Genomic DNA, 27,500 nt, shown 5'->3' with positions numbered 1-27,500 from the left:
TCCACTCAGCTGGCAAAAATGAGTAGTACCTCAATTTCAAAGGGCCAGCCTTGTCACACTATGTGTCATGCTGACTCTTCCTGAGAACTACGTAAGGGGTACTCGTGTCAGTGGAGTGCTCAATCACTTGCATATTAATTTCACGAGCAAGCTGTTCCGTTGATCGCATCAACCGGGGCCCTCGTCGTCGTAACCGACGGAGTGCTCCTTTGCATGTCTGTATGTATGTATGTATGAAGGATAGCAAGATTCCTAAGCAGAGGCTCTATGCAGAACTTGTGAATGGAATGAGACTCTGGCAGAAACCAAAGCTGCGCTTTAAGGACTGTATCAAGTCCTCATTAAAGGCCTGTGATATGCAGGACACTGACTAGGAGAACAATGCCTGTCATCACCACAGATGGAGGAAGCAGGTTAAGGAGGGGATCGATACTTTTGAGAGAGCACGTATCCAGTATGAAAAACTTAAGCGAGCTGTGCGAAAGCGCACGGCTCGTATAGTGAACGGGGAAAGGTTGGTCTGCAATGTTTGCAGTCGTGTATGCTTGTCAAGAGCAGGGCTCATTAGCCACCAACAGAACCACAAATGCAAAATATAAGTTAGTCCTAGAGCGCACCATGTTCCTGAAGGTCGGCAATGGTCTTCCTCGGTCACGAGTGGACGGCCATCATCATGTATGCATGCATGCACGCAAGCCCTTGTATATGTGTGTGTGTGTGTCTCCCTGTATCTCTGTAACAGAATATAATAAACTGTTTCCTCGATGATCTGTTGTGGTTAAACATCCAAATGCATTTGGAACATCCAATACTGGCATCCAAATAATTTCAACAGTGAAACATGCATAAGAAGTAAATACTTGCACTGGTGTTTATCTTAATCACCACTGTCTATGTTTTTTATATCATAACTAGTAACACTGTAAGTACAATAGTTGAATAACCCCTATACAGAAAGCTGACTGGATGATGATAATCTATGTGGAGCTCTGACTCAAACAGTAATAGTCACAGATTTAACTGTACATACAAGATATATTAAAGTATCTAAATGGTTTTAATGTCCCGTATATTTTCAACAAAGCGTTACAACTATCAACAAACTCTTTGGCATAATGGTAATTGACACTTCCATTAATTATAATCCTGGCTTCGTTACAAACCCATTAACACATACAACCACCATGTAACACACACACACACACACACACACACACACACACACACAAACACACACACACACACACACACACACACACACACACACACACACACACACACACACACACACAACGTTGTTCTTCAATGATATCTGGTGTTAGAGCCATTTCGAATACTGGAACCATGCCATTTTCAAAGACAAAAGTTTTTCTATTTTCTCTTGGAAAATTCTTCAATGAAAATGAAAATGGGGTTCTCAACCACTAATTAATCAGCATGACAGCACTGGTGCTCCAGATTGGTCACAGACATAAAAGTTTGGACCAATTTGAAGAACTAGAAGACTTTACTCTTACAGCACAGATTTGCTTCCGAGTTTTCTTTAAGTCTTTCGTTCAATTGTTCGATTTCATCCTTGTCATCATCACATCATTATAATTGACGTCATCATTGTCATCGTCATCATCATCACCATCATCATCATCATCATCTTCATCATCATCATCTTCATCATCATCATCATCTTCATCATCATCAACATCACTATCCTCATCATTGTCATCATCATCATCATCACTATCACCATCATCATCATCATCCATCATCATCATCGTCATCGCCATCGTCGTTATTTAATGTCTGTGTGCAGATTTTGCATAAGACAAATGTTTGCTCAAAGACTTTCATGTTTTGCCACTTTCTTTTTAGCCCCAAATGGTTTGCTTTTTATGTTTAGTACCATGTCTTTCTCCATTTCTAAGTTAATAGTGAAAGCAACCCTGCAAAACACAACTAATCTTTGCACACAGACCTACAGAATAACAGCAATTACATAACAACAGCTCTATCTTGTATATAAGAAATAAACGTATAGGGATATGGAATCTGAGCAAATACCTTATTAGCATGCTGATATAATTATTGCTTCACCCACCTGAACAGGTAAAACCTTGAACAAAAACTGCATAGGAATGTCTACCTGGGATGGAAATGCATTGCAACTGAATCAACTGAATGCACATAGATGCTACATGGAAGGATAGTAGGACACTCATCCAGCAGAAACACATGTTGGGTTGGAATCTAATGAGAATAATACTGGAATAAACAAATTTTGAAGACAGAATAATTTTCCATTATGTCTTGTGCGTGTGTGTGCAGATGCATGTGTGCAGATGCATGTGTACAGATGCATGCATGTGCACACGTGTATGTATGTTCACATGTATGCATGCATATGTGTGTATATGCATGCTTGCATATGCAGGTGTGCATGTGTGTGTGTGCATGTGTGTAATATTTAAAATGTTTTATTTAAATAACCATCTCACATATGTTTCCATAATGGATTAATGGATTTATTATACATTTACATAATAAATATCCTTCATTTCGTCAGCATTTCAAATCTAAAAACAAAATGTTTAAATTTAAGAATACTACAGCATTCATTTCAAACATTTATTTAAATTTCAGTTGTTGATGAAATAATGGATATTTATTATTTAAACATATAATAATCCATTATGAAACATATGTACAATAGTTATTTAAATAAATCCTTTTAAATATTATATTATATTACTTGTGAATTTTTTATGATGTGAACTGATTAACTAGTTGGTAAATATTGTTTTTTCATAATTCACATCATTTCCAGATCGAGTTTCTAAGTTACAAGTAATTGTTCGTGTCTTAAAATATTTTGTTGTCTTCCATTGAAATTTAAATAGTGTGTGTGTGTGTATGTGTGTGTGTGTGTGTGTGTGTGTGTTTGTGTGTGTGGCCAAGTGGTTAAGGCGTTGCACTCATGATTGTGAGATTGTGGTTTCAATTCCTAAGTTGAGTGGTGTGTTCTGTTCTTGTGAGAAAATATTCGTTCTCATGTTGCTCTGCGATTACTTTGACGCCAGATGTGTGGTACACCATGCAGTCTATTCAGGTAATGTCGATTTGATGGAGAAAGTGAGCTTAATGAGCAACACAAGCATTCGATCACTCTAAACAAACTATTTGTGCAGGTTATTCGGCAAAAACTGGACACTCATGTTGTCTTCGTTGGGAGAGGCTATCATCATGCACACACACACACACACACACACACACACACACACACACACACACACACACACACACATACACATATATACATACAATAATATTAGGGATAAAAATCCAAATTTACAGGTAAAAACTCAATTCAATTCAATTTATTAAAAATTAAAAGTAAATTAAGTTTCACAGTATAAAATATTAATATATAGTTTTAGAGAAAAGAACCAAGGTTCATGAACTCATCGATGAAAATCCAGTCACATATAGAAAATTAATAAGTAAAAGTACATAAGTAAAAGTATATATATACAGTGATAGTTCACAGTACGAGTTTAATTCATTCCATGACTGAGCTCGTCTTTTGATTTCCTCGTTTTACAAATCAATTTTCCTCATTGAAATTAACTAAAATATAATTAATCCGTTCCAGCCCCCCAGAAACCACTCAAAAATAATTTTTTATGGGTTTTAAAACAGAAAAGATGTAGTTACAAGTAAAATGACAATCATAAAAATGAGAATGCAAAAGAAATATGTAAACTGGTTTTATTAACTGAATTACCTTAAAGATGGGACGATTTGTGTGCTTGTATTGTGGATTTCCACTTGTGCATCAAGACAAAAATTTACACAAGTCTCGGCTCATACAGAAAATGGTGCACTCATACTGCAAGGTTTTACTGTATGTATAATTTGTGATAATAATGTTTTGAAATAATAATATTTTGAAAGCATTTAATCATTAAATCAAATTTTAATATACACATCTCAGATTTGTGTAATATATCCATTCTAATATAGGGACAAGGAATGAAAATTGTGGGGAAGACTTAAGATGACTACATCGACCCCAGTGACCAACTGGTACTATTTTATCAACCCTGATAACACTTCTAATCAGTTAAGATCAAAAACCATGAGAGCCACTGACTGGTACTGCATCAGGGCATTTATCATTATTATTATTAAAGTGGTGATCTGGCAGAATCATTAGAACACTGGATGAACTGCTTACTGGTATTTCTCCTGTTGCTACATTCTAAGTTCAAGTTCCACCAAGATCGACTTTGCCTTTCATAATTTCAGGGTCGATAAATTAAGTATCAATTGCGTACTGGGGTTGATCTAATCGGCTGGCCCCTCCCCCAAAATTCCAGGCCTTGTGCCTAAAGTAGAAAGGATCATCATCACCATCATCATCATTATCATCATCATCATCATCATCATCATCATTATCATTGTCATTATCCAGAGTGCTCTTTGAATGGCCATTTTTTTCACAGAACAAATATCCTTCACACAAATTCAAAACAGTTCAAATATCAAAGTAAATTTCTATGGAAACCCTATTAGTTACTTTGGTCTGGTCTTAATGTCAGTCATAAATCGTTTTAGATGAAAAATTTCAAACATAATTACATAATGGAAATGGCTTTCTGTATAAAAATACACAACAAAAAAACAGCAACAAAAGTTGTTTAAACCACCACCACCACCCTTTTACCCACCCATCTCATTTCGATGAACCCAAAGAGATACCAAAAGATACTTGACCAAACTTTTTGCTGCAAACTAAAACCTGATACATTGTGAGAGCAACGTTAGCATGCTGGGCAAAATGCTTAGCGGTATTTCATCTGCCGCTACGTTCTGAGTTCAAATTCTGCCAAGGTCGACTTTGCCTTTCATCCTTTCAGGGGTTGATAAATTAAGTACCAGTTACACACTGGGGTCGATATAATCGACTTAATCCGTTTGTCTGTCCTTGTTTGTACCCTCTGTGTGTAGCCCCTTGTGGACAATAAAGAAATAAGAAATATTAGCACGCCAGGCAAAATGCTTAGCGGTATTTCGTCTGTCTTTACGTTCTGAGTTCAAATTCTGCCGAGGTCGACTTTGCCTTTCATCCTTTCAGGGTCAATAAATTAAATACCAGTTGCATCCTGGGGTAGATCTAATCAGCTGGCCCCCTCCCCAAAAATTTTGGGCCTTGTGCTTAGAGTAGAAAAGAATATTTTGTTTCTTCAAGGCAGTGAACCAGTAGAATTGCTTAGTGGCATTTTGTCCAACTTTACATTCTGAGTTCAAATTCTGCCAAGGTCGCATTTGCCAGTTATCACTTCAGAGGTCAATAAAATAAGTACCAGCCAAGCACTGGGGTCTATTTAATTGGCTTACTCCTTCCCCAAAATTACTGGCCTTGCACCAAAATTTGAAACCAGTTATATAGTAATCCCACTGGTTATGCCTTTCAATTGGTAATTGTTGAGGTATCTATTTACAGTGAAGTGGACTGAGCCAATAAGAATCCAGCACCTATTGCCATTAACACAAATCAATTTCAGCCCTAGATCGGATACAAACCCTTGAAGTATCAATATCTGCTCTCAAAGCCCATCACCTCAACACTTCATCTACATTGTATATGCCGAGATAAACTTAGAATTGTTTAATAGATTATTACTAATTACAGGAAGATGGAGATGGTTTAGGTATTAATTGATTCCTTTTTCATTAGGCTTCTTGATTGATTTTGGCAGATGGTATGGGTAGTGGAGAGATAGGTGGTTGCGAAATGATGGGAGAACATCTGCTACAGTTCATTGAGATAGGCATGAGTTGTGTGTGTGTAATGAATGAATGGATGGAGTTAATTAGGCCGCTTTGTTATTTCTCTTTTCATCATCATCATCATCATCTTAAACACCATCTTCATCACCACCTCAACTGCCTTCCTCTTCTCCTTTTTCCTCTTCTTCAGCATCATCTTCATCATCATCACCACAACCACCACCACCACCACTACCAAAGGTCACCACTGCCATCATCACCATAACCGCCTTCTTCTTCTTCTTCTTCTTCTTCTTCTTCTTCTTCTTCTTCTTCTTCTTCTTCTTCTTCTTCTCCTCCTCCTCCTCCTCCTCCTCCTCCTCCACCACCACATCCTCATTCTTCTTCCTTTTTTCTTCTTTTCACCTCCTCTTTCTCCACAGTTGTCATCAGCAGCAGCACTTGTTACACCTGCCCTTTTTTTCCATGTTGACATGAGTTAAATGAATCACTTCAAGACAGTTTCCTACGACTGGATGCTCTTCCTGGTGCCAACTCTTACTTGCTTCTCAAGTAAAATACTTTTGATCCACATCATCACAAACCAACTCATTTTCATCTTTTGCTTTACTTGTTTCAGTCACTGAAAAGTGGCCATGCTGGAGTACCACTTTCAAGGGTTTTAGCCAAGCAAATCACCCCTAATAATTATTCTCTAAAAATCTGATAATTATCATATCAGTCTCTTTTGACAAACCACTAAGTTATGGGAACATAAACAAATGAACACTGGTTGTCAGGCAGTGGATGGGAAACACACATACACACACACACACACACACACACACACACACACACACACACATATGTCTCTTTCAGCTGTAACTTGGTTAGTTGGGTTGTCTTGCATTAAGTTCTATTTTGTGAGAAGTTCTGATTGTTAAATTTTTTTTTTTATTCACCTGAAGTAAATGGTTATTTTGTAACACTTTTGTTCATCAATGAAGCACACGCTTCAAACAACTGTAGTTAACCACAGCCCATCTGTGTTATTATTTATATATATATATATATATAAAGAACCCATGCTAGCATGGAAAGCGGACGTTAAACGACGACGATGATGATGATGATGTTATGAAAGGTATTGGATTCAACCAAACCCAAAGATACAGGTAATACCGAGTAAGTGCTGTATACCGGCTAGTTTTGACCCTGTCGTTGTATAAACATGAGTGGGGAATATAACATAGGTCGTGTATTAGCGTGTGTATGTATAAAGAGAGAAAAAGATAAAGAGACCAATGGCAAAGTTAGAAATATATTTTATGGATAAAGTCTTATATATATTTTGTTTTGGTTTTGTATTTGCTATGGCATCAAAAGTACCTGTTCAGTTTCTCGTGGTTCCGTTTCCTGTATGATGTGTGCAGGTACAGGCATGGCTCCATGGTTAAGGGTTCCACTTTGCAACCATGTGACTCTAGATTCAACATGAGTGAAATGGAAGAATATTTGAAGAAAGAAGAAAAAAAACATAATAATAATAATAATAATAATAATAATAATCTTGATACGGAATCACCATGTTGCACACATATAGCTGTGATGCATGTACCTGGTGTACCGTTCTTAGATGAGTATTCATGATGGGTATACTGAACTTTGTATATTTTACCCCAGTGTTACACTGGTGGCTTGTGCTACTCTCTCAGTCAATAATAATAATAATCCTTTCTACTACAGGCACAAGGTCTGAAATGTGGTGGGAAGGGACTAGCTGATTACATTGACCCCAGTGTTTCACTGGTACTTAATTTATTGACTCCGAAAGGATGAAAAGCCAAGTCGACCTCAGAAGAATTTGAACTTAGAATGTAGAGATGGATGAAATGCTGATATGCTTAATGATTCTGCCAAATAACTATTATTTCACAAACCATTTTGTGACATTTGTTCCACTTCCTTTTATTCTGTGTTCAAATCCAGCCACAATTAACATATTCCTTTCATCCCTCTGGATAGACACAATGCTGCTAAGACTTTTGTCTGTGTGCTAACAATTCTGCCAGCTCACTGCCTTAACGAGTCTAAATAATTATTTCAAATTTTTTTCCACAAGGGCAGCTTGTGGGAGGTGGGGATGAGTCAATTACATCAACTCCAGTGTTCAACTGGTACTTATTTGATCGACCCCGAAAGGATGAAAGGCAAAGTCAACCTCAGCGGAACTTGAACTCAGAACATAGCAACAGGTGAAATACCACCAAGCATTTCATCCAGCGTGCTAACGATTCTGCCAGTCGCCACCTTAACGAGGCTAAACAATGCAAAGTATTTACTCCAACACTCTGCTGTTCCAGCCAAAACATTAATCTTGATTTCAGTTGTTAATTAAATTCGAAAATTGTTTCTAACCTTTGCCTTGCTCAATCAATCAATCAGTTAATTAGTGAAGGCTCATTTTCCTGCTAATTTTTGTTTTGTTTTGTTTTGTTTATCTTTTTTTTTTAATCTGAAATCACCTTCGTTTCTGTTCTGATACTATATAGGCACAGTGATGTGGTAAAGGACCTTGTTTTACAAACATGTGGTCTCTGGTTCAGTCCTGATGTAAAGCACCTTAGGCAAGTGTCTTCTGCTACAGTCCCAAGCTGACAGTAAAGCCTTAGGAATGGATTTGGTAAATGGATGCAGAAAGAAACCCAGCAAACATATTTATGTGTGTGTGTATATGCTTGTGAATGCATGTCTGTGTATGTGTGTGTGTGTGTGTGTGTGTGTGTGTGTGTGTGTGTGTGTGTGTGTGTGTGTGCTCATATTGAACCGTGATAATGAGTTCTCAACACTTCATTGGTGGATAAATATTCTTTACTTGTGGGTTGACAAGGCTACCAATAGTTTCATGTTAAGAGTAATATATCTCTTAACAATTTTCAAGCCTATTAAATGAGATGTTGGTGTTGAGCATTCATTCTTACTGTTCAATGTTAATGTATTAACACTTCCAGCATTCTTCAACATGAACATATATATATATAGCACAACATGAACATGTATATAGTAACATGAACATATATATAGCACAAATGTATATATAAAGCAGCCCAGTTTCTGGCAGCCATCTTGGACATCCTACATTTCTCTGCTCAGTTAACTGAGCCTGATGAGGTAGACTTCTGTAAAAAGTCTAAGAAACTTTAAGTGTTGCATGGGGCCAAATAAAACTGCTTTGGATAATACAGGTACCAAACCTCTTATCTAGAATCCAGAAATCTGGCCATCTTTAAACTGGCTGGGCAGTAGTAGTTTGCCACATGACTGCTTTGTTTTAGTTTCCATGGTGCATGGATCACATGACACCAGCTCCTGTGTGACTGCTTTAGAAATTAATTTGTATATGTTATACAATTTTGCTCTTTACTTTCCATTGTTTATTTTCTATTTTCGGTATGTATTTAGCCTCTGCTCAGAAATCTGGAAAATCTGGACCACCTCCGGTCCTAAGGTTGCCAGATAAGAGATTCACTACCTGTAATAATAATATCATGCCAGTGTCATGTAGAAAAGCACCCATCCTGGTACCGCATAGAAAGCATTCATGCCAATGCTAAGTTAGGGCACCCATGTCAGTGCCAGTGCCACATATATAAGACCCATGCAGGTGTCATGTAGTAAGCATCCAGTACACTCAGTAAAGTGGTTGGTGTTAGGAAGGGCATCCAATCATAGAAACCATGCCAAAACAGACAAGTGGGGCCGAAGCAGCTCAATAAGTACCAGACATTCAAAAAATAGAAATAAGTACTGGGGTTGATTCGTTTCACTAAAATTCTGCAAGGCAGTGCTCCAGCATGGTCAAAGTCAGATGACTAAACAAAGTAAAAAAAATAAAAGAATGGCTCCAGTGCTTAACTGGTGCTTATTTTATCAAACCTGAAAGAATTAAAAGCAAAGTCAACCTAAATGGAATTTGAACTCAGAATGTAAAGACAGATGAAATATCATTAATCATTTTTCCCAGCATGCAAACATTTCTACCAGCTTACCACCTGAGATTATACCATTATATCTTCCTATCTTTCAAGATGCCGAAAACTTCTTCTTCTTCTTCTTCTTCTTCTTCTTCCTTTTTCTTCTTCTTCTTCTTCTTCTTCTTCTTCTTCTTCTTCGTCTTCTTCCAGTGAGGGTCGACTCAGTGCAGATCAATCTTTTTTAAAGCACAGATATATGGATTTTTTTCTTTGCTCTCTTTGAGATTAGATTCCGTACTAAAGAAACTCTCTTGGGTCTTAGAAAATTCTTCTCACTACATTTCTTTTTCCTTGCAACTGTATTAAATTTAGTCAAGACATGTTGCCTTGTGTTTAGGACGTTGCATCGTGAGTTCAACTCCTGGGCTGGGCAATGTATTGTGTTCTTGAGTAAAACACTAAACTTCATGTGGTTTCATTCCACTCTGCTATAAATGAGTAATCCTGGAATAGACAGGCATCCCATCCAGGGGATGTTAGTATCTTAGTCCCCCATACACCCTGGAAACTAAGTAACCAGACCTATAAGTCCTAAAACTCAAGACAGCAATGTATGGGAATTAAGTCGAAAAAACCTGTTTGTTCTGTTTGTGTTAGAATTAAGGCAAGATAAGCTTTAACATCATAACTATACTAACTATTTAGAGTGCTTCACTTTGCATAAACGTTACCACCACTCTTGTTATTACTGTCACTATTTTCAAAATTATATGTTAGACTATTTGGAATATTTTTATCTATTAATTATTTATTTAAATGGGCATTTTTTTCTACTATTTGTTCATTCACTCGTATAGCTTATTTTTGTGTTGTATTTTTTATTCTCCGCTTGCTGTTGGAATGTTTTGTCATGTAATCTCTTCATGTTTGGTCACTATGTTAAAAGTGAAAAAATGTTGTGTTAATAAATCAATAGAAAAATGTCTATAAAAGCAAACCTTTGTTTTGTTTATTGCCGGTTATCAAGGGCAGGCTTTCCTCAAGTAATTATAATTCTTTTTTATCAAATACTTAAAAGAAAAGTTCATTTGGTAATGCAATGATTATGTCCTGACTTTGGAACAAAATGAACACACATGTGCATACTTCAAGAATCACCCCCCAACAACAACAACAACAATAATAATTATAATGTTGATAATAACAATTATAATAACCATCTTGATGATGATGATGATGATGATGATGATGATGATGATGATGATGATGAAAGGTGGTGTCTTTATCATTAATAATAATAATAATGATGATGATGATGATAATAATAATAATAATAATAATAATAATAATAATAATGATACCATTTTTATTCCTGCATAGTTCAAAAGATTCCAGAATATTCATAACTTTTAATGGCTTATCAAAAAAGAAAGAAACATTTCCTGCTAGAGTTTGTTCCTGATAATTACTAAACAAAATTGCCAAAATGGTAGCGCCACTTGTGTTTATCATAAACAGTAGTAGTAGTTGTAGTAGTAGTAGTAGTGATGGTGGTGGCAGGGCCATCTTAGCAACATAATAGGACCCTCAGCAAAATTCAAAACACTGAGCCTTGTAGAATTTATTTATTGGGGGTCGGGAAAACAAAAAAAAGGGCAATCAAAAGGGATCATGTATCACAGAAGAAATTTTTAAAATGTAAAAAGCAAGATTAGGTTTATCCGGGGAAAGAAAAGGCTATGGAAAAGACCACGATAACATCAGGCAGGGTGGGAATAAACACACGAGAGCAAAGTGCTCCCTCTCTCTCTCTCTCTTTTTTCGATTTATAGGATCATGCTCAAAGTGGTTTCGTCACTTGCACGTACCAGCTTTGCTACATTCACCCACCTTGTTTTTGAAACTTTCACGAGATAAAACCTGCCTCTCTATTCTCACCTTCCTTTTCAAGTGGTACTTGAAAAAGTTGATGAGCGATTGACCAGAGAGGTAAGTGTTTGTCTCTAAACCTTTCGCTCAGGTCCACCACACACATTCTTTCACCATGGCTACCAGTACGATGAAGACTGCCTTGCCTTCCCGGTTGAGGGAAGGGGCAGAGCAATTGACATGATAGACTTGGCCGACAGGTGGACTCGTCCCACACGTGACAGCAGCCGTTCAGCATAAGCTCACAGGTTCGAAATGGTCGGACACTGCACGAGTGCATGCAGAACGGTTTCATCGCTCAGCTTTGGTCATTGCCTCCATGAGGCCCACCATCAAAAGAAGCTCAGCCGCTTTGCCTCCATCAGGCCCAACACTCAAAAGGAACTCAGCCACTTTGCTTCCATGAGGTCCAACCTTCAAAAGATGTTCTTTACGTGCCACCAGCATGGGAGCACTTGGCTTGACAGGTCCTCTCAAGCACATCACATTGCCAAAGGTCTCAGTCACTAGTCATTGCCTTTGTGAGGCTCAAAGTTCGAAGATCATGCTCCACCACTTTGTCCCATGTCTTCCTGAGTCTACCTCTACCACAGGTTCCTTCCACAATGTGATCCATATGCATCACATGACCATACCAGCGCAATTGTCTCTCTTACACACCACATCTGATTCCTTTTATGCCTAACTATTCTCTCAAGCTGCTTACACTCTGTTGAACATGCACACTGACATTGCACATCCAGCGAAGCATACTGACTTCATTTCTCTCACCTGTACGCATGTCCTCAGGTGTTATATATATTTATATATATATACATATATATATATATATATATATATATATATATATATATATATATATACACACACACACATATATATATATATACATATATATATACACACATAGTTATCTACATATATATATATATATATATATACATGTATGTATGCATAGACATAGATATATCAATATGCCTGTACATATACATATATGTATACATTTATATGTGTGTCTGAGTGTATGTAACTATGCATATTTATCTGTGTTCATAATACATGCATACAAAGCAGCAAAGATCAAGTAAAACATGTGCACACATACACACACACACACACACATTTAATATATATATACATACATATATTTTCAACCCAATCCTGTGCATTATAACATGAAAGACATTTACTGCAGGACATTATCTCAGAAAAAAAAAAATGTTCTCTCTCTATAGACTTTGAGTAAAAACACATCAAGCCAAGTTCCAAGTGACTTCTGCAGACTACCAGACAAGCTGTTTCCATATGATTTTGGCCTCTTCAATACCAGAATTTTCTCCAATGCAAAATCCCACTGCAAATCACATATATATGCTTATTAATAAATATATCAATCCACTCTTCCCAGCATATTAAGTTCTATATCAGATTATGTTTGCAATATGTGAAATATATGTTAATATAACTCTTACATTATGTATGCACATATATATATATTTTTCACAGCTATTCTGTATTTGAGATTGACTCTATTTTCTATAAAATATCAACTCACTTGGTGCTTTTAAGTTTGCTTATAAAAACAAATGTTCTCAAATTCCAAAAGCTATTATTTAGTGCTATAAAAGATGGCACTTGGTGTCAGGGGTCGCGCTTAGCTTAATGCGACAGAGTTGTTGTTGTTGTTGTCGGCACTCCGTCGCTTACGACGTCGAGGGTTCACCCATGTAAGGAGTTTTTATCAGTTTGGTGGGATATAAAAGGTTTAGTCCACTTTGAACTTTTAAACCCAAACCAAACTCTAACAAACAAGATCTACTGTGAGCAGCTTGAGTGGCTTAAGTCAGCACTAGAAGAAAAACAACCATCTTAGGTTTCAAGACAAAAAGTGTTCTTCCATCAGAATAAAGCTTGGCCACATACAGCAAGGATGACGTTCCGAAGGCTGGAGCAGTTTGAATGAGAAGCGATGCCCCATTCACCATATTTGCCAGACACTGCCCCATCTGATTATCATTTATTCCAGTCTTCAAAATCATTTGGATGGAAAAAATATGAATTCTGTAGATGAAGTCAAAACAGTACTGGAGGAGTATTTTTTGTCATGGAAAAGTGAATTTTGGAAGAGGGGCTTTGCAAGTCTACAAGATAGATGGAAGAGCATTGTAGAAAATGAAGGAGAGTATATTTTAGATTAAAAAAAGAACTTTGTTTATCTAAATTTTTAAAACTAAAAGAAGTATTAAAAAACCACATCATTTATGGGATGGCTCAATATATATATATATATATATATATATATATATATATATATATATATATATATATATATATATATATATATATATATATGTGTGTGTAAAACGATTTATACAACCTCATTATTATAGAATATTTATTGATCATTAAAATTTTAAAACTTTTTCTTTGTGATTTATTTCCATGAAAATTAGAAACAAGTTTCTAATGAAGAAACATATTATCTTACTTCAATTAATTAATGACAGAAATCAATAGAAATTGAAAAATGCACTAATTATGTTTAACACCAGCTAGACAGCAGCCTCAGGGTAAATTGCGTAATTCTTCATCCCAAAGTAATTGTAACTATCATAAATTGCTTTATTTAATATAATAATTATTATTTTGTCTTTTATTATCTGGTAGATGAATTTTTATGTAGATTTGTCAAGTAGAATAATCTCCTTACAAATATTTGTTTATTAATTAAGGAAAATTCTTTTTGTTATTATTATTTTTAGGGTTTTTCATTTTATATTATAGGGATGATATTATTGGTTCAGTCAGTATTCTTTATGTGGTTGTTTGATCTGCTAGAAATAGCTGTCACATTCTTTTTTTTTTTTTTTTCAGTCACATTCTATTATCATAAAAGTGGAAGGAGGTAATTAATGATGTTGGTCAAGTTGAGTGAAACAAAACAAAACAAAAAATCATCAATGAGTGAATGCCTTTAAAACCATAAATACACTTGATCAGAGTTGACCTGGGGTTAAACAATAAGAACAACAACTGATGGTTTATCTAATTGTTGTCTGATTTAACACCATCATCTGACACTTTAGATGCCCTTAGCAGTTTCTCAACTCTCTTGCAAGCATTCATGACATGTCTTTGGTTTGAAGGGTTCCACCTTTCCTCTCTCCTTCCCACAAATGTCAGAGAACTTTTAAAGTGCCATGGGCAAATACCTTCGCTCCGGACTAAAAACAAGAATTAAATTAAATTAAATTAGAATTTTTAAAAAAATCAATAAATATTCTAAGATGAATTTCCCTCACGAAAGTAGAGCCTCATGACAGTCTTAAGCATGTTCATTATGATTTTCGTTTTTTTTTTCAACCTCATGGTTCAGGGTTCAGTCCCACTGCATGGCACTTTGAACTCATACAGCAAACCCCAAAAGGCCAACCCTATAAAAGCATTACCTGGGGTGGCCCCTTCTTCTTCTTCTGTTTCCTCTAATTTATGATACTGACATTGAACAATATAGTCCTGGGTACATGATGCCGGCAAAAAAAAATTGATAGGGGATAGTCAAAGCTGGAATGTCTTTCATCGTAGCTCTCTGTCTGCTAGTTCACAGCTGACTTGGGGGGGGGGGGTTAAACAACAATAGCAACAACAGAGAAAATTTAATGTGAATACAAACAACCAGCAATGTGTCGAATGATGGTGGGAATAGGGAAAGTAGGGGGGGAAGACGTCGAGGTGGGGATGATCCAGTAAGACTTAGAATAGAAACAGAAGTGATATTGGCAATCATGGTTCCTGGTAGACGAAAACAGGATTGTCAGGTAGGTGATGGCAGCGGTGAGGTGGGGCTGGGGGTTATATAGCATAATCAATGCCATTCATGATTGTGAAAAATATTGCTGCTGATACAGATGAAGATGGCGGTGATTATGATGATGACGGTGGTGATGACGACGACGACGACAAGGATTATGATGATGTTCATCATCATCACCACCACCACCATTATCATCACCACCATCATCATCATCACCATTGTTATCATCATTATTACCATCATCACCACCACCTCCACTACCATCATCATCATCATCACCACCACTATCAACATCATCATCATCACCACTATCATCAACATCACCATCCCCACTATCGTCGTCGTCATCTTGACTAGTGCTCACTGGAAATTGATGCTGGGAAGACAAATAATCTGTTAAATTGGTCCTAAATAGCATTCTGTCAAGAGTGTCATAGGAAAAGAAGATTATGTCATGCAATTAACCAGCTTGGTTCTGTTTCGAATTAGTTGACAACGAAGATGCTGTTTAAGTTATCAAACTTAATTATAAATAAAAGTTGAAGATGACAGGGCAGACAAAAATTAAAACTCGTTAAATAAATAAAGAGAGGAGAGGAGTTACACATTGCGAGTAACGAACCTGTCTCATAAGTATAACTGCATTTAGCATTTTGGAAATCTTGACAAACTAACAAGACATGTGGTACATCTACCTTCGTCGTCATCATCGTCATCATCATCATCATCACCACCCGAACCACCTCCACCAACATCATTGTCATTATCATCATTGTCGTCATCACCATCATTTTTATCATCGTCAGCATCCCCATTGTCGTCGTCATCATTACCACCAATATCATCATTGCTGCCATCACCACCACCACCACCACCACCACCACCACCATCATCATCATCATCATCTTCAGCAGCAGCAGCAGCAGCAGCAGCAGCATCACCATTGTCATATTTCCACTAAGTAAGGCGGCGAGCTGGCAGAAGTGTTAGCACGCCGGGCGAAATGCTTAGCAGTGTTTCATCTGCCATTACGTTCTGAGTTCAAATTCCACCAAGGTCGACTTTGCCTTTTATCCTTTCAGAGTCAATAAACAAAGTACCAGTTACACACTGGGGTCGATGTAATTCACTTAATCCCTTTGTTTGTCCCCTCTATGTCTATCCCCTTGTGGGCAATAAAGAAATAAGGGTGGCTGTGTGGTAAGTAGCTTGCTTACCAACCACATGGTTCCGGGTTCAGTCCCACTGCGTGTCACCTTGGGCAAGTGTCTTCAACTATAGCCTCGGGCCGACCAAAGCCTTGTGAGTGGATTTGGTAGACGGAAACTGAAAGAAGCCCGTCGTATATATGTATATATATGTGTGTGCTTGTGTTTGTCCCCCTAGCATTGCTTGACAACCGATGCTGGTGTGTTTATGTCCCCGTCACTTAGCGGTTCGGCAAAAAGAGACTGATAGAATAAGTACTAGGCTTCCAAAGAATAAGTCCTGGGGTCGATTTGCTCGACTAAAGGTGGTGCTCCACATGGCCGCAGTCAAATGACTGAAACAAGTAAAAGAGAAAAATAAAAAAGAGACTAGCATGCGGGCGAAATGCTTAGTGGTATTCCGCCTGCCATTACGTTCTGAGTTCAAATTCCACCAAGATCGACTTTGCTTTTCATCCCATCAGGGTCAATAGATTAAGTACCAGTTGTGTACTGGGATCGATCTAATCGACTAGCCCCCTCTCCCAAAATTTCGGCCCTTGTGCTTAGACTAGAAAAGAATATTTCCTCCAAGTCTCTTCATTCTGAATTCCAAACCCACCAAAGTCAATGTTGCTCTTCGTTCTTTCAGGCCCATAAACCAAAGTTCAGCTTAAGAATGGACTCAAAAGCGCCAACTAACTCCTCTCCTCAAAACTCCTAGCCCTGTGCCTAATTCTGGAAGATTCTATGTAAGCAAAGTCAAACACTGTCTTAATGTGTATTCTTGGAATCCTGAAAAGTTTAAGGTTTTGACAGGCTTTTTGCCTTTTGCTCCTGTTTTGTTTTTGTTTTTGTTTGGTTTTTTTTCCCTCCATCTTTATATCACACTGTATGATAATAGGTACAGCAAAGAAAAGAGCCAATAGTTATTTTATGAAGAACTTTCTTCATAAACCACTTCAATAACAAACAAGACGTTGATAAATTTTATAAAGAATAAAAAATGGTAAACAAGTTTCTTAAATTATGGGCTTCTTCTTTGGAAACAGAAAAATAGCAGAAAAAAAAATTTTGAGAATTTTTATTTGTTATTATTATAATTTTTTTTTTCCCAGTAGCTTCACTAAAACATTGTGATATATTAAACATTTTGCTTTATATAAATATATACACACACACACACACACACACACACACACACACACACACACACACACACAACACACACACACACACACACAACACACACACACACACACACATATATATATATATATATATATATATATATATGTGTATACATGTATGTATGTAAGTGTGTGTGTATACAATTATACATGCATATATATATATATAAGAGTGTTATTTCTATTTATATATATTTATATATATATATATATACATATGTATGTATGTGTGTATATATACGTATTATGTATGCATGTGTTAAGTATGTTACTATATATGTGTGTGTTAATATGTATATATATATATATATACATTCATACATACGTGTGTGTTTGTGAGTGAAACAGATATATATGAATCTATGAAAAATGATAACATGTATGATATGAGTGTATATTAAAGGAAAATCTACTCAAACAAACAGGAATAAATTGAGTGTAAAAAGAACTGACATTCTTCCATTTATGTATCTTTATTTGTTGAATATATATTTTGCTGTTTATTATAAGTTTTTGGAAACAGTAATACTGCTATGCGTATACGTTACTTACATTCACAAGCACACACACACATTATATATGTGTGTGTATATACATATATATATATATATATATATCTTTGCATCTATCTATATGTATATCTGAGTCTATATGTATGTTCTTATATAAACATGCATATAGATAAATACCTAGATGGATATATATATATATATATATATATATATATATATATATATATATATATATATATATATATGTATGTATGTATATATGTATGTATATATATGTATGTGTGTGTGTGTGTGAGTATTATATATATATATATTGTATATAATATGCAGTAGTGCACATGCACACAAATACCTATGTATGTAACTTTGTATTTTCATGTAATGTATGTTACCTGAATAGCTGTATAAAAACATATGCTTGTATGAATCAATGTGTGTGTGTGTGTGTGTGTGTGTGTGTGTGTGTGTGTGCACGTGCACACACCATTTTACTGCATCATGTCTGCAGTATGCCATTCTGACGACTTTAAACTAAATTCATAAAACAATATATTCTTCCAATAAGAAATAGTAACTAACCTCCATCGAATACCCTATTAAGAAACCAAAATATCCTAAAAGCTTGTTCTCTCCTAAGTGAGTAAAACAACTCCAACAGGACAATAACAATGAACAGAGTCATTAACAAGAGAACCAAAATATATTTAACACAAAAGTTAGTTTCCTTTGTCAGCTGCCTGTTGGATATCAGCATGATTTTGACATCTTAAGACAGAATCCCTATTTCTGACAGTGTTAAACAACTTTAGAAAATTACGTAATGCTGTTTGAGAATATACAAATAAAATGTTTGTATTTGAACTGCAAGTCACAAACATATATATATCTAAAACATCAGCATGAAGGAATAGGTATGGTTGTGTGGTAAGCAGTTTGCTTCCCAACAACATGGTTCCTGGTTCAGTGCCATTTTGTGGCACCTTGGGCAAGTGTCTTCTACTGTAGCCTCTGGCCAAGGCTATATTATATCATCATCATCATCGTTTAACATCTGCTTTCCATGCTAGCATGGGTTGGACGATTTGACTGAGGACTAGCAAGCCAGAAGGCTGCACCAGGCTCCAATCTGATCTGGCAGAGTTTCTATAACTGGATGCCCTTCCTAACGCCAACCACTCTGAGAGTGTAGTGGGTGCTTTTACGTTCCACCAGCACGAAGGCCCATCACACAGTACTGGCAACGGTCTCGCTGAAAAGGTGTTTTTTATGTGCCACTATAATGTAATGAAAAAAAAACAGAGAGGCAGATAGACAGAAAGAGATAGATACTGAGAGAAAGAGGGAAAAAGACAAAAAGAGGGAGAAAGAAAGACAAAAAAGAATTCACCCACTTCTGGATAGGTAATTGGTTTATTGACAGCTTTACTCACAAAGAGTAAAAGATGAGTTGGTTTAGCTGGATTTGAACTCAGAAATCCTACAGACAGAACAAATACCGTCACGCCTGCTATTTGATGCTTTAACTGTTCTGCCATTTTGCCACCATTCATCATCATCATCGTTTAACGTCCGCTTTCCATGCTAGCATGGGTTGGATGATTTGACTGAGGACTGGTGAAACCGAATGGCAACACCAGGCTCCAATCTGATTTGGCAGAGTTTCTACAGCTGGATGCCCTTCCTAACGCCAACCACTCAGAGAGTGTAGTGGGTGCTTTTATGTGTCACCCGCACGAAGGCCAGTCAGGCGGTACTGGCAACGGCCACGTATCAAGAATATTCTTGCATTGACTCAACAGACAATTCCAATCTCTACTACAAATTTCTGCTGATTTCTCAGTATTCAAGAAAGAGAATTCAATATTTTCACCAATCTAATATTTTAATAATTGATTTGTTCTTTCATTCAATGTTTTACTTTCTAGGACTTTTTTTCTATCTTTCTATTTTTTTCTTTTCCTTTTAGGGTTTTACGAGCTTTCACGGGGCAGCTAGCAATGACCATCACAGGAGCCTTTAGCATCGGCCTATTGGTGTGCTCCTTGATACCATGTGCCGGAACAGTGGAGTCTTTGATACAGTACACCTCCACCTCCAGTCCTAGCCAAATGCCAGACCTAACCACTGAACGAAACCGAGTGCAAACGAGAGCAGTTAAAGATGATAAGAACGTGGAACTATACTTTGCAATCACCAAAATGCTGGAACAGCTCAATGTCTTGTCACCCAATGCCAAATCATGCTACATCCTCAAAAACGTCGAACCAAGCAACGTAAAACCAGCTATTGATAAAACCGTTGAAGTACGACTGGTATTTACTGTTGTGTCTGCTCAGTCCAGTTCTTCTGGCAATAATAAACCAAAGGAAGATTCCAATAATAGCAATCGTAGTTCTTCCGAATGTAAAAAGCTACTTGCTCTATCGATGCAGCAATCATCTCTAGGGAGTAATTCAGGGGCTAATGATTCAGCCAACAATTCAGCGGGATACAGTGCTCCACATACAGAGTACGGAAATGAATCAGGTAAGTCAAGGGGTCAAAAAAGGAACCCTATTTTGTTCTTGTTTCTTTTGCAACCAGCAATTTATTTTGTAAACAAGTTTAATTTTGATTGGATTATTATTTTTTTTTTTTTTTTTCGAAGTCAGATACAAATATCTCAGAGTATTTCATTCAGTGGAATCATTATTCACTCTTGGAATCTGTCTTAAAATAGCCTGGTTTTGAACATATGCATAGAGCAATTTCAGTTCAGTAATCTTAAAAATGTATAAATACACTTTTATTCCACATCTCTCTTGTGTTTACAGGGATTTAGGCAGCGGAAATACTGAAGTGTGAATTTAGTATCTCCTAGTGATTGTAGTTTTAAAAGCCCATAACGCCGAAACTACTTCAACTCAAAAGCTGAGATTTCAGATATACTATTTCTGCATGGCATTGAGTCAGCACACCAAGTCTGGTGTAGCACCCTCTCCATACACAGCACAAATGTTATGAGCAGCTTTTATGGCCTTAGAACCTTGAGTAAAAGCAAAAAGAAGGTGTCGAAAATGCTCGTTTTTCTTAACTTGACATTCCATTTTAATGATCTGAAAATAAACAAAAATTAACTAAAATTAACTAGAAAAGAAAAACAAAATAGATTCCAAAATGATTCAAAAATAGAATTCTCGAAAAAAATAGATTCCAAAATTTAAAAAGGCAATAAATTCCAAAATTTCAAAAACCAGCGGGAACTTAGTTACCAACCCAATATATACACACACACACAGATGTGTGTGTGTGTGTGTAGAAAGAGAGAGAGATAGAGCATACACATCTAAACACACAGACACACACACTCACGCGAACACACACACACACACACACATTCTGAAAAAGTAGACATTTAATGATGGAAGATTTTGTTTGAGGCAGATACATAGAAGTAGTTGGCAATAATAGCAATTGTGCAAGAAAATCATTCAAATGCTTGGAAGGCTCCCTGGAAGTAGCTGATCGCTTCTGTTACCAAGGTGATCTAATCAACAGTGGAGGTGAACACTCCAAAAACATAGCTGTCACAGTAAGAACGTGATGGAGGAGTTCAGAGAGGTATGTCTTCTGCTGGCAACAATGGTTTTTTTTGTTTTTTTGTTTTTCTGTTTTGCTTTTGTTTGTTTTCTAGTAAAGAGTGGATTGTTTGATGTTTGTGAAACAAGATGTGAGCAATGAATGCAGGGATTGGTTGAAAGCAGTAAGCATAGCTGATGTAAGGGACGAGAGGGGATCTGCTCTGGACAAGGCTTTTATGAGGGTGACAATTTTGTATCTGCTGTAAAAGACAGTATAGGGGGAAGCGGTGGCACATTGGGGGGGGGCGTCTGGGGTGACTCCCAATTCAGTTTTGCCACGGAGTGAAAGCTGAAAAATGTGGCATTATTCTCCACTGGATGTGTAACATTAATATTCATCATCATCGTTGTTTAACATCCGCTTTCCATGCTAGCATGGGTTGGACGATTTGACTGAGGACTGGTGAAACCAGATGGCTACACCAGGCTCCAATCTGATTTGGCAGAGTTTCTACAGCTGGGTGCCCTTCCTAATGCCAACCACTCCGAGAGTGTAGTGGGTGCTTTTACGTGCCACAGGCATGAAGGCCAGTCAGGCGGTACTGGCAATGGCCACGCTCAAAATGGTGTACTTTATGTGCCACGCGCACAAGAGCCAGTCCAGGGGCACTGGCAACGATCTCGCTCGAAAGTCCTTACACATGCCGTGGACACAAGTGCCAGAAAGGCGTCGCTGGGCACAGATGCCATCAAATATTCATGAATAATGGAACATGAAGAAGCTGAATAATAAACTCAAATTGTGGTGTAAAAGATAAAAGGTGGTACTAAACATATATACGATGTACATAGCCATCCCAAAAGTAAATGGGCATCCCTTATAATGCCTTTTTTATTTGTGTGGACACTATCAGGTACTTGAAACTTGTTAAGGTATTATGCACAAAATGTCTGCAAAATGCTCCTCCCTCTGTCCTCTTCCTCTTTCTCTCTCTCTCTGTCCCCCTCTTCCTCCTTCCTCTGTCCTCCACCTCCCTCTACCCTCCTCTTCCTTCCTCCCTCCTTCCTCTTTCCTCCACCCTCTGCACTCCTCCTCCTCCCTCCTCCCTCCTCCCTCCTCCCTCTTCCCTCCTCCCTTTGCCCTCCCTCCTCCTCCTCCTCCTCCCCTTCTCCCTCTGCCCTCCCTCTGCCCTCCCTCCTCCTCCTCCTCCTCCTCCTCCTCCTCCATCTCCTCCTCCTCCTCCTCCTCCTCCTCCTCCATCCTCCATAAAAGCACAGTTGTGGAAATCAACTGCCCAGTGGATGCTGAATTATTGATAGATCTGCAGTTACTCTATCCAGATTACAAGATCAAGTTTATATCTGTAATTGGTGGGGCCCTGGGCTATGTAACACACTGCCAAAATACCAATCTTGAGAAACTAGGCTTTCCAAAACTAGAAAGGAGAAAGCTAAATCAAAGACTACAGATCCAATCCATCGCTGGAACTGTAAAAATCTGTAAAACTTTCCAGAAGTTTATCATTTAAATATATATGAGCATGTCTAGATATGTAACTATATGCATGAGAATACATACATAAAACAAAAATCTGGACATACATACATACATACATATATACATACAAATAAAAATACCATGTTGTTGATGTTGAAATTCCAATGAAGGAACCTTGGATCTTGGTTAGAAACCGGCTCTTTCTCTACTGGCAAGAAATCTTGAAATAAACTGAATAATGACATACATACATACAAAAACATTTAAGCATTAATAAAAGACAAATAATCATTTAAGAAATGAATGTATAAACTAAAGTCTATGCAACAATAATACAATGAGGTTTAAATAACAAAAAATAAATAGATTATTAAAAATAAAGATTGTTTAAAAAATAAAATTTTATCTCCAGCATCATTCTCCCACAGATAAATAGATGATAATAGACAGTAAAAGAAAATGTTTAAAGTTGTTTTTTTCATAAAACTGAAAGACTGCTTAATTAAAATTAAATTTAAGAAAACTGAAAAATAACAGATGGTAAATTAATAAACTCAAAAACTCAGAAAATTTCTCAGCACACTTTGACAGGTTTTTAGACCAAAGTAGAGCTATGGGAGGATAAGGGAGAGGAGGGGGAATGGGATGAGGAGGTGAAAGGGGGTAGAGGAAGAGGGGTGTGGGAGGGAGAGGGTGTGGGGGAGGGTGGGGGGAGGGGGTGGGGTGAGAGGGGTGTGGGAGGGGAGAGGGGTGGGGGTGAGAGGGGGTGGGAGGGGGAGGGGTGGGAGGGATGTGGGAGGGGTGTGGGAGGGGGTGTGGGAGGGGGAGGGTGTGGGAGGCTGTGGGAGGTGAGAGGGGTGTGGGAGGGGTGTGGGAGGGGTGTGGGAGGGGTGTGGGAGGGGTGTGGGAGGGGTGTGGGAGGGGAGAGGGGTGTGGGAGGGGATGAGAAGGAGGCAAGGATGACAAGAATGAGGGAATGGGGTATATGAGAGAGAGGAGGAAGGTGGACCAAGGAAGAGGAAGGAGGGAGGATGAGGATAGAGAGAGAAGGAGTGGGAGGACAGAGGTTAGAGAGAGGAGTGGGAGGACAGAGGAGGAGGAGGAGGAGGAGCAAATCAACCCAGGACTTATTCTTTGTAAGCCTAGTACTTATTCTATCGGTCTCATTGGCCAAACTACTGCCAGGGCTATAATAGAAGACACTTTCCCAAGGTGCTACACAGTGGGACTGAACCCAGAACCATGTGGTTGGGAAGCAAGCTTCTTACCACTCAGCCACTATGCCTATACGTATATATATATTTATATTATATATCAATAGCGCTCACAAAAGTGACAGAGTGTATTGACTACCATTTTGGAAATCAGCACATGTTTACAATGGTTTTTCTTATGAGACTGACAGAGGTAGTTGAGTTTAAAGCACTAGGCATTAAGAGCCACTTATTACTTATACACACACACACACACACACACACACAAATACACATATACTGATGAGGATTAAGATGGTCTACATCAGGGCTTTTCAAACTTTTTGACTTGCGAACCCCTTTATATTTCAGGCTTTACCTTAGGGACCCCCTTATAAACGCTTATGAAATTTATACATAAATATTTGCTTAAAATAACATATATTTTTACATTTATCTATTTAACAGTATTTAACAAATAGGTTTATTGTCAATTAAAAAACATATATAAAATCAAATTGCCCATAAAAAGTATTTGCTGTCCACAGACCCCCTGACTTGTCCTTGCGGACCCCCTGTGGTCTGCAGACCACAGTTTGAAAACCCCTGGTCTACATCAAAATCCAAAATTGCAATCCGGCTATGTATGCTAGAGACTTACCTCCCTTTGTCAGTCAATTAAGACAGTATGTTTGTGGCTTTGAGTTAGTTTAACTCTTATCTTTAGCAAAAGTGTGACCTCTATTAATTTTCCCTTTAGGTTCTAATTGCTAATAAGCCACCCTTTTTAATTTGTTATTTGTATTATGTATATGTGTGTGTGTGTGTGTCTGTCCCACATCACTGCTTAACAACTGGTGTTAGTGTGTTTACATCCTCATATTGCTGTTGTTGCTGTTGGCATTCCGTCGCTTACGACGTCGAGGGTTCCAGTTGATCCGATCAATGGAACAGCCTGCTCGTGAAATTAACGTGCAAGTGGCTGAGCACTCCACAGACACGTGTACCCTTAATGTAGTTCTCGGGGGAGTTTCAGCATGACACAGTGTGACAAGGCTGACCCTTTGAATTACAGGCACAACAGAAACAGGAAGTAAGAGAAAGTTGTGGTGAAAGAGTACAGCAGGGTTCGCCACCATCCCCTGCTGGAGCCTCGTGGAGCTTTAGGTGTTTTCGTTCAATAAACACTCACAACGCCCGTTCTGGGAATCGAAACCACGATCCTATGACCGCGAGTCCGCTGCCCTAACCACTGGGCCATTGTGCCTCCACACGTCCCCATAACTTAGCATATATATGGATATTGAATAAGTAAAATATACACCTACACAAATATGTATATATGCATATACGCATGTACATGTATTTATGCACATTCATGCAACAAATGTGTTTAAATGCACACATGTACACACACACACACACACACACACACATACACACAATATGTATGTGAGACAGCGAGATAAAACAGAAACCAGCTGCTGCAGAATTGTAAAATAAATTAATCTAATTTTTTAAGAAATAACCCTTTTCATAAACATAAATGTTTATGAAAATTCATAATTTATGTCACTACTTTTATTTATGTGTTTTTAATTGGTGTTATTTAATTTTAAATAATCAGATCTTGGCCTATATTTCAAGATATTGTTCAGTTTTTGTGTTATATTGATTTCTAAATGAAATATGATCAAATGTACCATTATTCTTAAAAGATCTTTAAGAACTTATCACAGACTAAAATGGGAAACTATTAATATTTCTCTAGCGTTTTACTGTTTCCTTGGGAGAGGTTGGGTTCTGCTGTTGTAGTTCAGATATATATGGTTGTGTGGTAAGAAGCTTGCTTCCCAACTGCATTGTTCTGGGTTCAGTTCCACTGTGTGGCACCTTGGGCAAGTGTCTTCTACTATAGCTCTAAGCCAAACATCTAACCATGCCCCCCACCACTGACTCTTAAGCCTTGTGCCTATGTTAGAAAACAATCAATAATTAATATAAATAATATTTATACTAATTAACAGAATATTAACAAATGTTATTGCCTAATTAGCTTAAGTAGCTTTCAAACATTTATTTGTCTTTATATTTTTATATCTATTTTTAATTTTTATTTCTTTAATCGTTGCTTATGCATGAGTGGTAGTTTATTTAATTACTAGATTTCTTAACGAGCATTGTTTCAGGAGACTTTGAGAGATTGTTATCTAATTATAATAATAGATAGCCTTCTATATCAATCTGTATGCAAATTACTCCACAGCATATTAGCAGCCTTAGCAAATTAGAGCTTAAACATACATTTCCATGGAATTATTTGCTAAACTCATAACCACATAACATTGTCAACTTCCACTCTTTCTCTCCCTCCCACCACTTCTGTGTGTGTGTGTGTGTGTGTGTGTTTCTAGCAGAATTGATCTCTGTTGCTTTCATGACTGTTAATTAACTGATGGTTGGAGACACAGCAGACCACATCAATAGGGTGTCGGCAAACTATTGATTAAAGGCTAAAATCAAAATTAATAATTCATTACATTCCAAATGAATATATTGCGTATATTTTACTGAAGTTGAACTACAAATATAAATTCTACATTTCTAGATTTATACTTTTAGATTACTGAGGAAGGGTGCACAGCCCTTGTGCACATGCATATATATGTATTTACACATGTGAGTTCATATCATCGTCGTCATCATTCAGCGTCCATTTTCTCCATGCTGGAATGTGTTTGGTTAGCGAAGACCATAGTAGAAGAATTTGCCCACAGTGCTGCGCAGTAGGACTGAACCAAAAACCATGCGGTTAGGAATCAAACATCCCAACTACAGAGCCATGGCTACACCTGTCAGTCATAAAAAAAAAAAAAA

General features: G+C 37.4%; 1 protein-coding gene across 6 annotated transcripts in view; it reads left to right on the top strand.

Annotated features, from left to right (window-relative positions):
• LOC106874489 (uncharacterized) overlaps window positions 1-27,500 on the top strand; it is a 408,363-nt gene that overhangs the window by 327,594 nt on the left and 53,269 nt on the right. For 4 of the 6 annotated variants that reach the window (XM_089360831.1, XM_014922234.3, XM_014922232.3 and 1 more), the window contains one exon: window positions 20,339-20,898. In XM_089360831.1, the coding sequence (XP_089216957.1) occupies window positions 20,370-20,898 (529 nt within the window). In that variant the 5' untranslated portion in view covers window positions 20,339-20,369. Of the gene's footprint in view, window positions 1-17,321; window positions 17,423-20,338; window positions 20,899-27,500 lie in introns of those variants that run through there. The other 2 variants (XM_089360832.1, XM_089360830.1) reach the window with 2 other exon arrangements.

This window comes from Octopus bimaculoides, chromosome 12, assembly GCF_046866305.1.
Source record: "Octopus bimaculoides isolate indiv1 chromosome 12, ASM4686630v1, whole genome shotgun sequence".
Classification (NCBI taxonomy): Eukaryota; Metazoa; Mollusca; class Cephalopoda; order Octopoda; family Octopodidae; genus Octopus; species Octopus bimaculoides.
The sequence above is the reverse complement of the archived record's forward strand: the minus strand, read 5'-3'. Positions and strand labels throughout refer to the sequence as shown.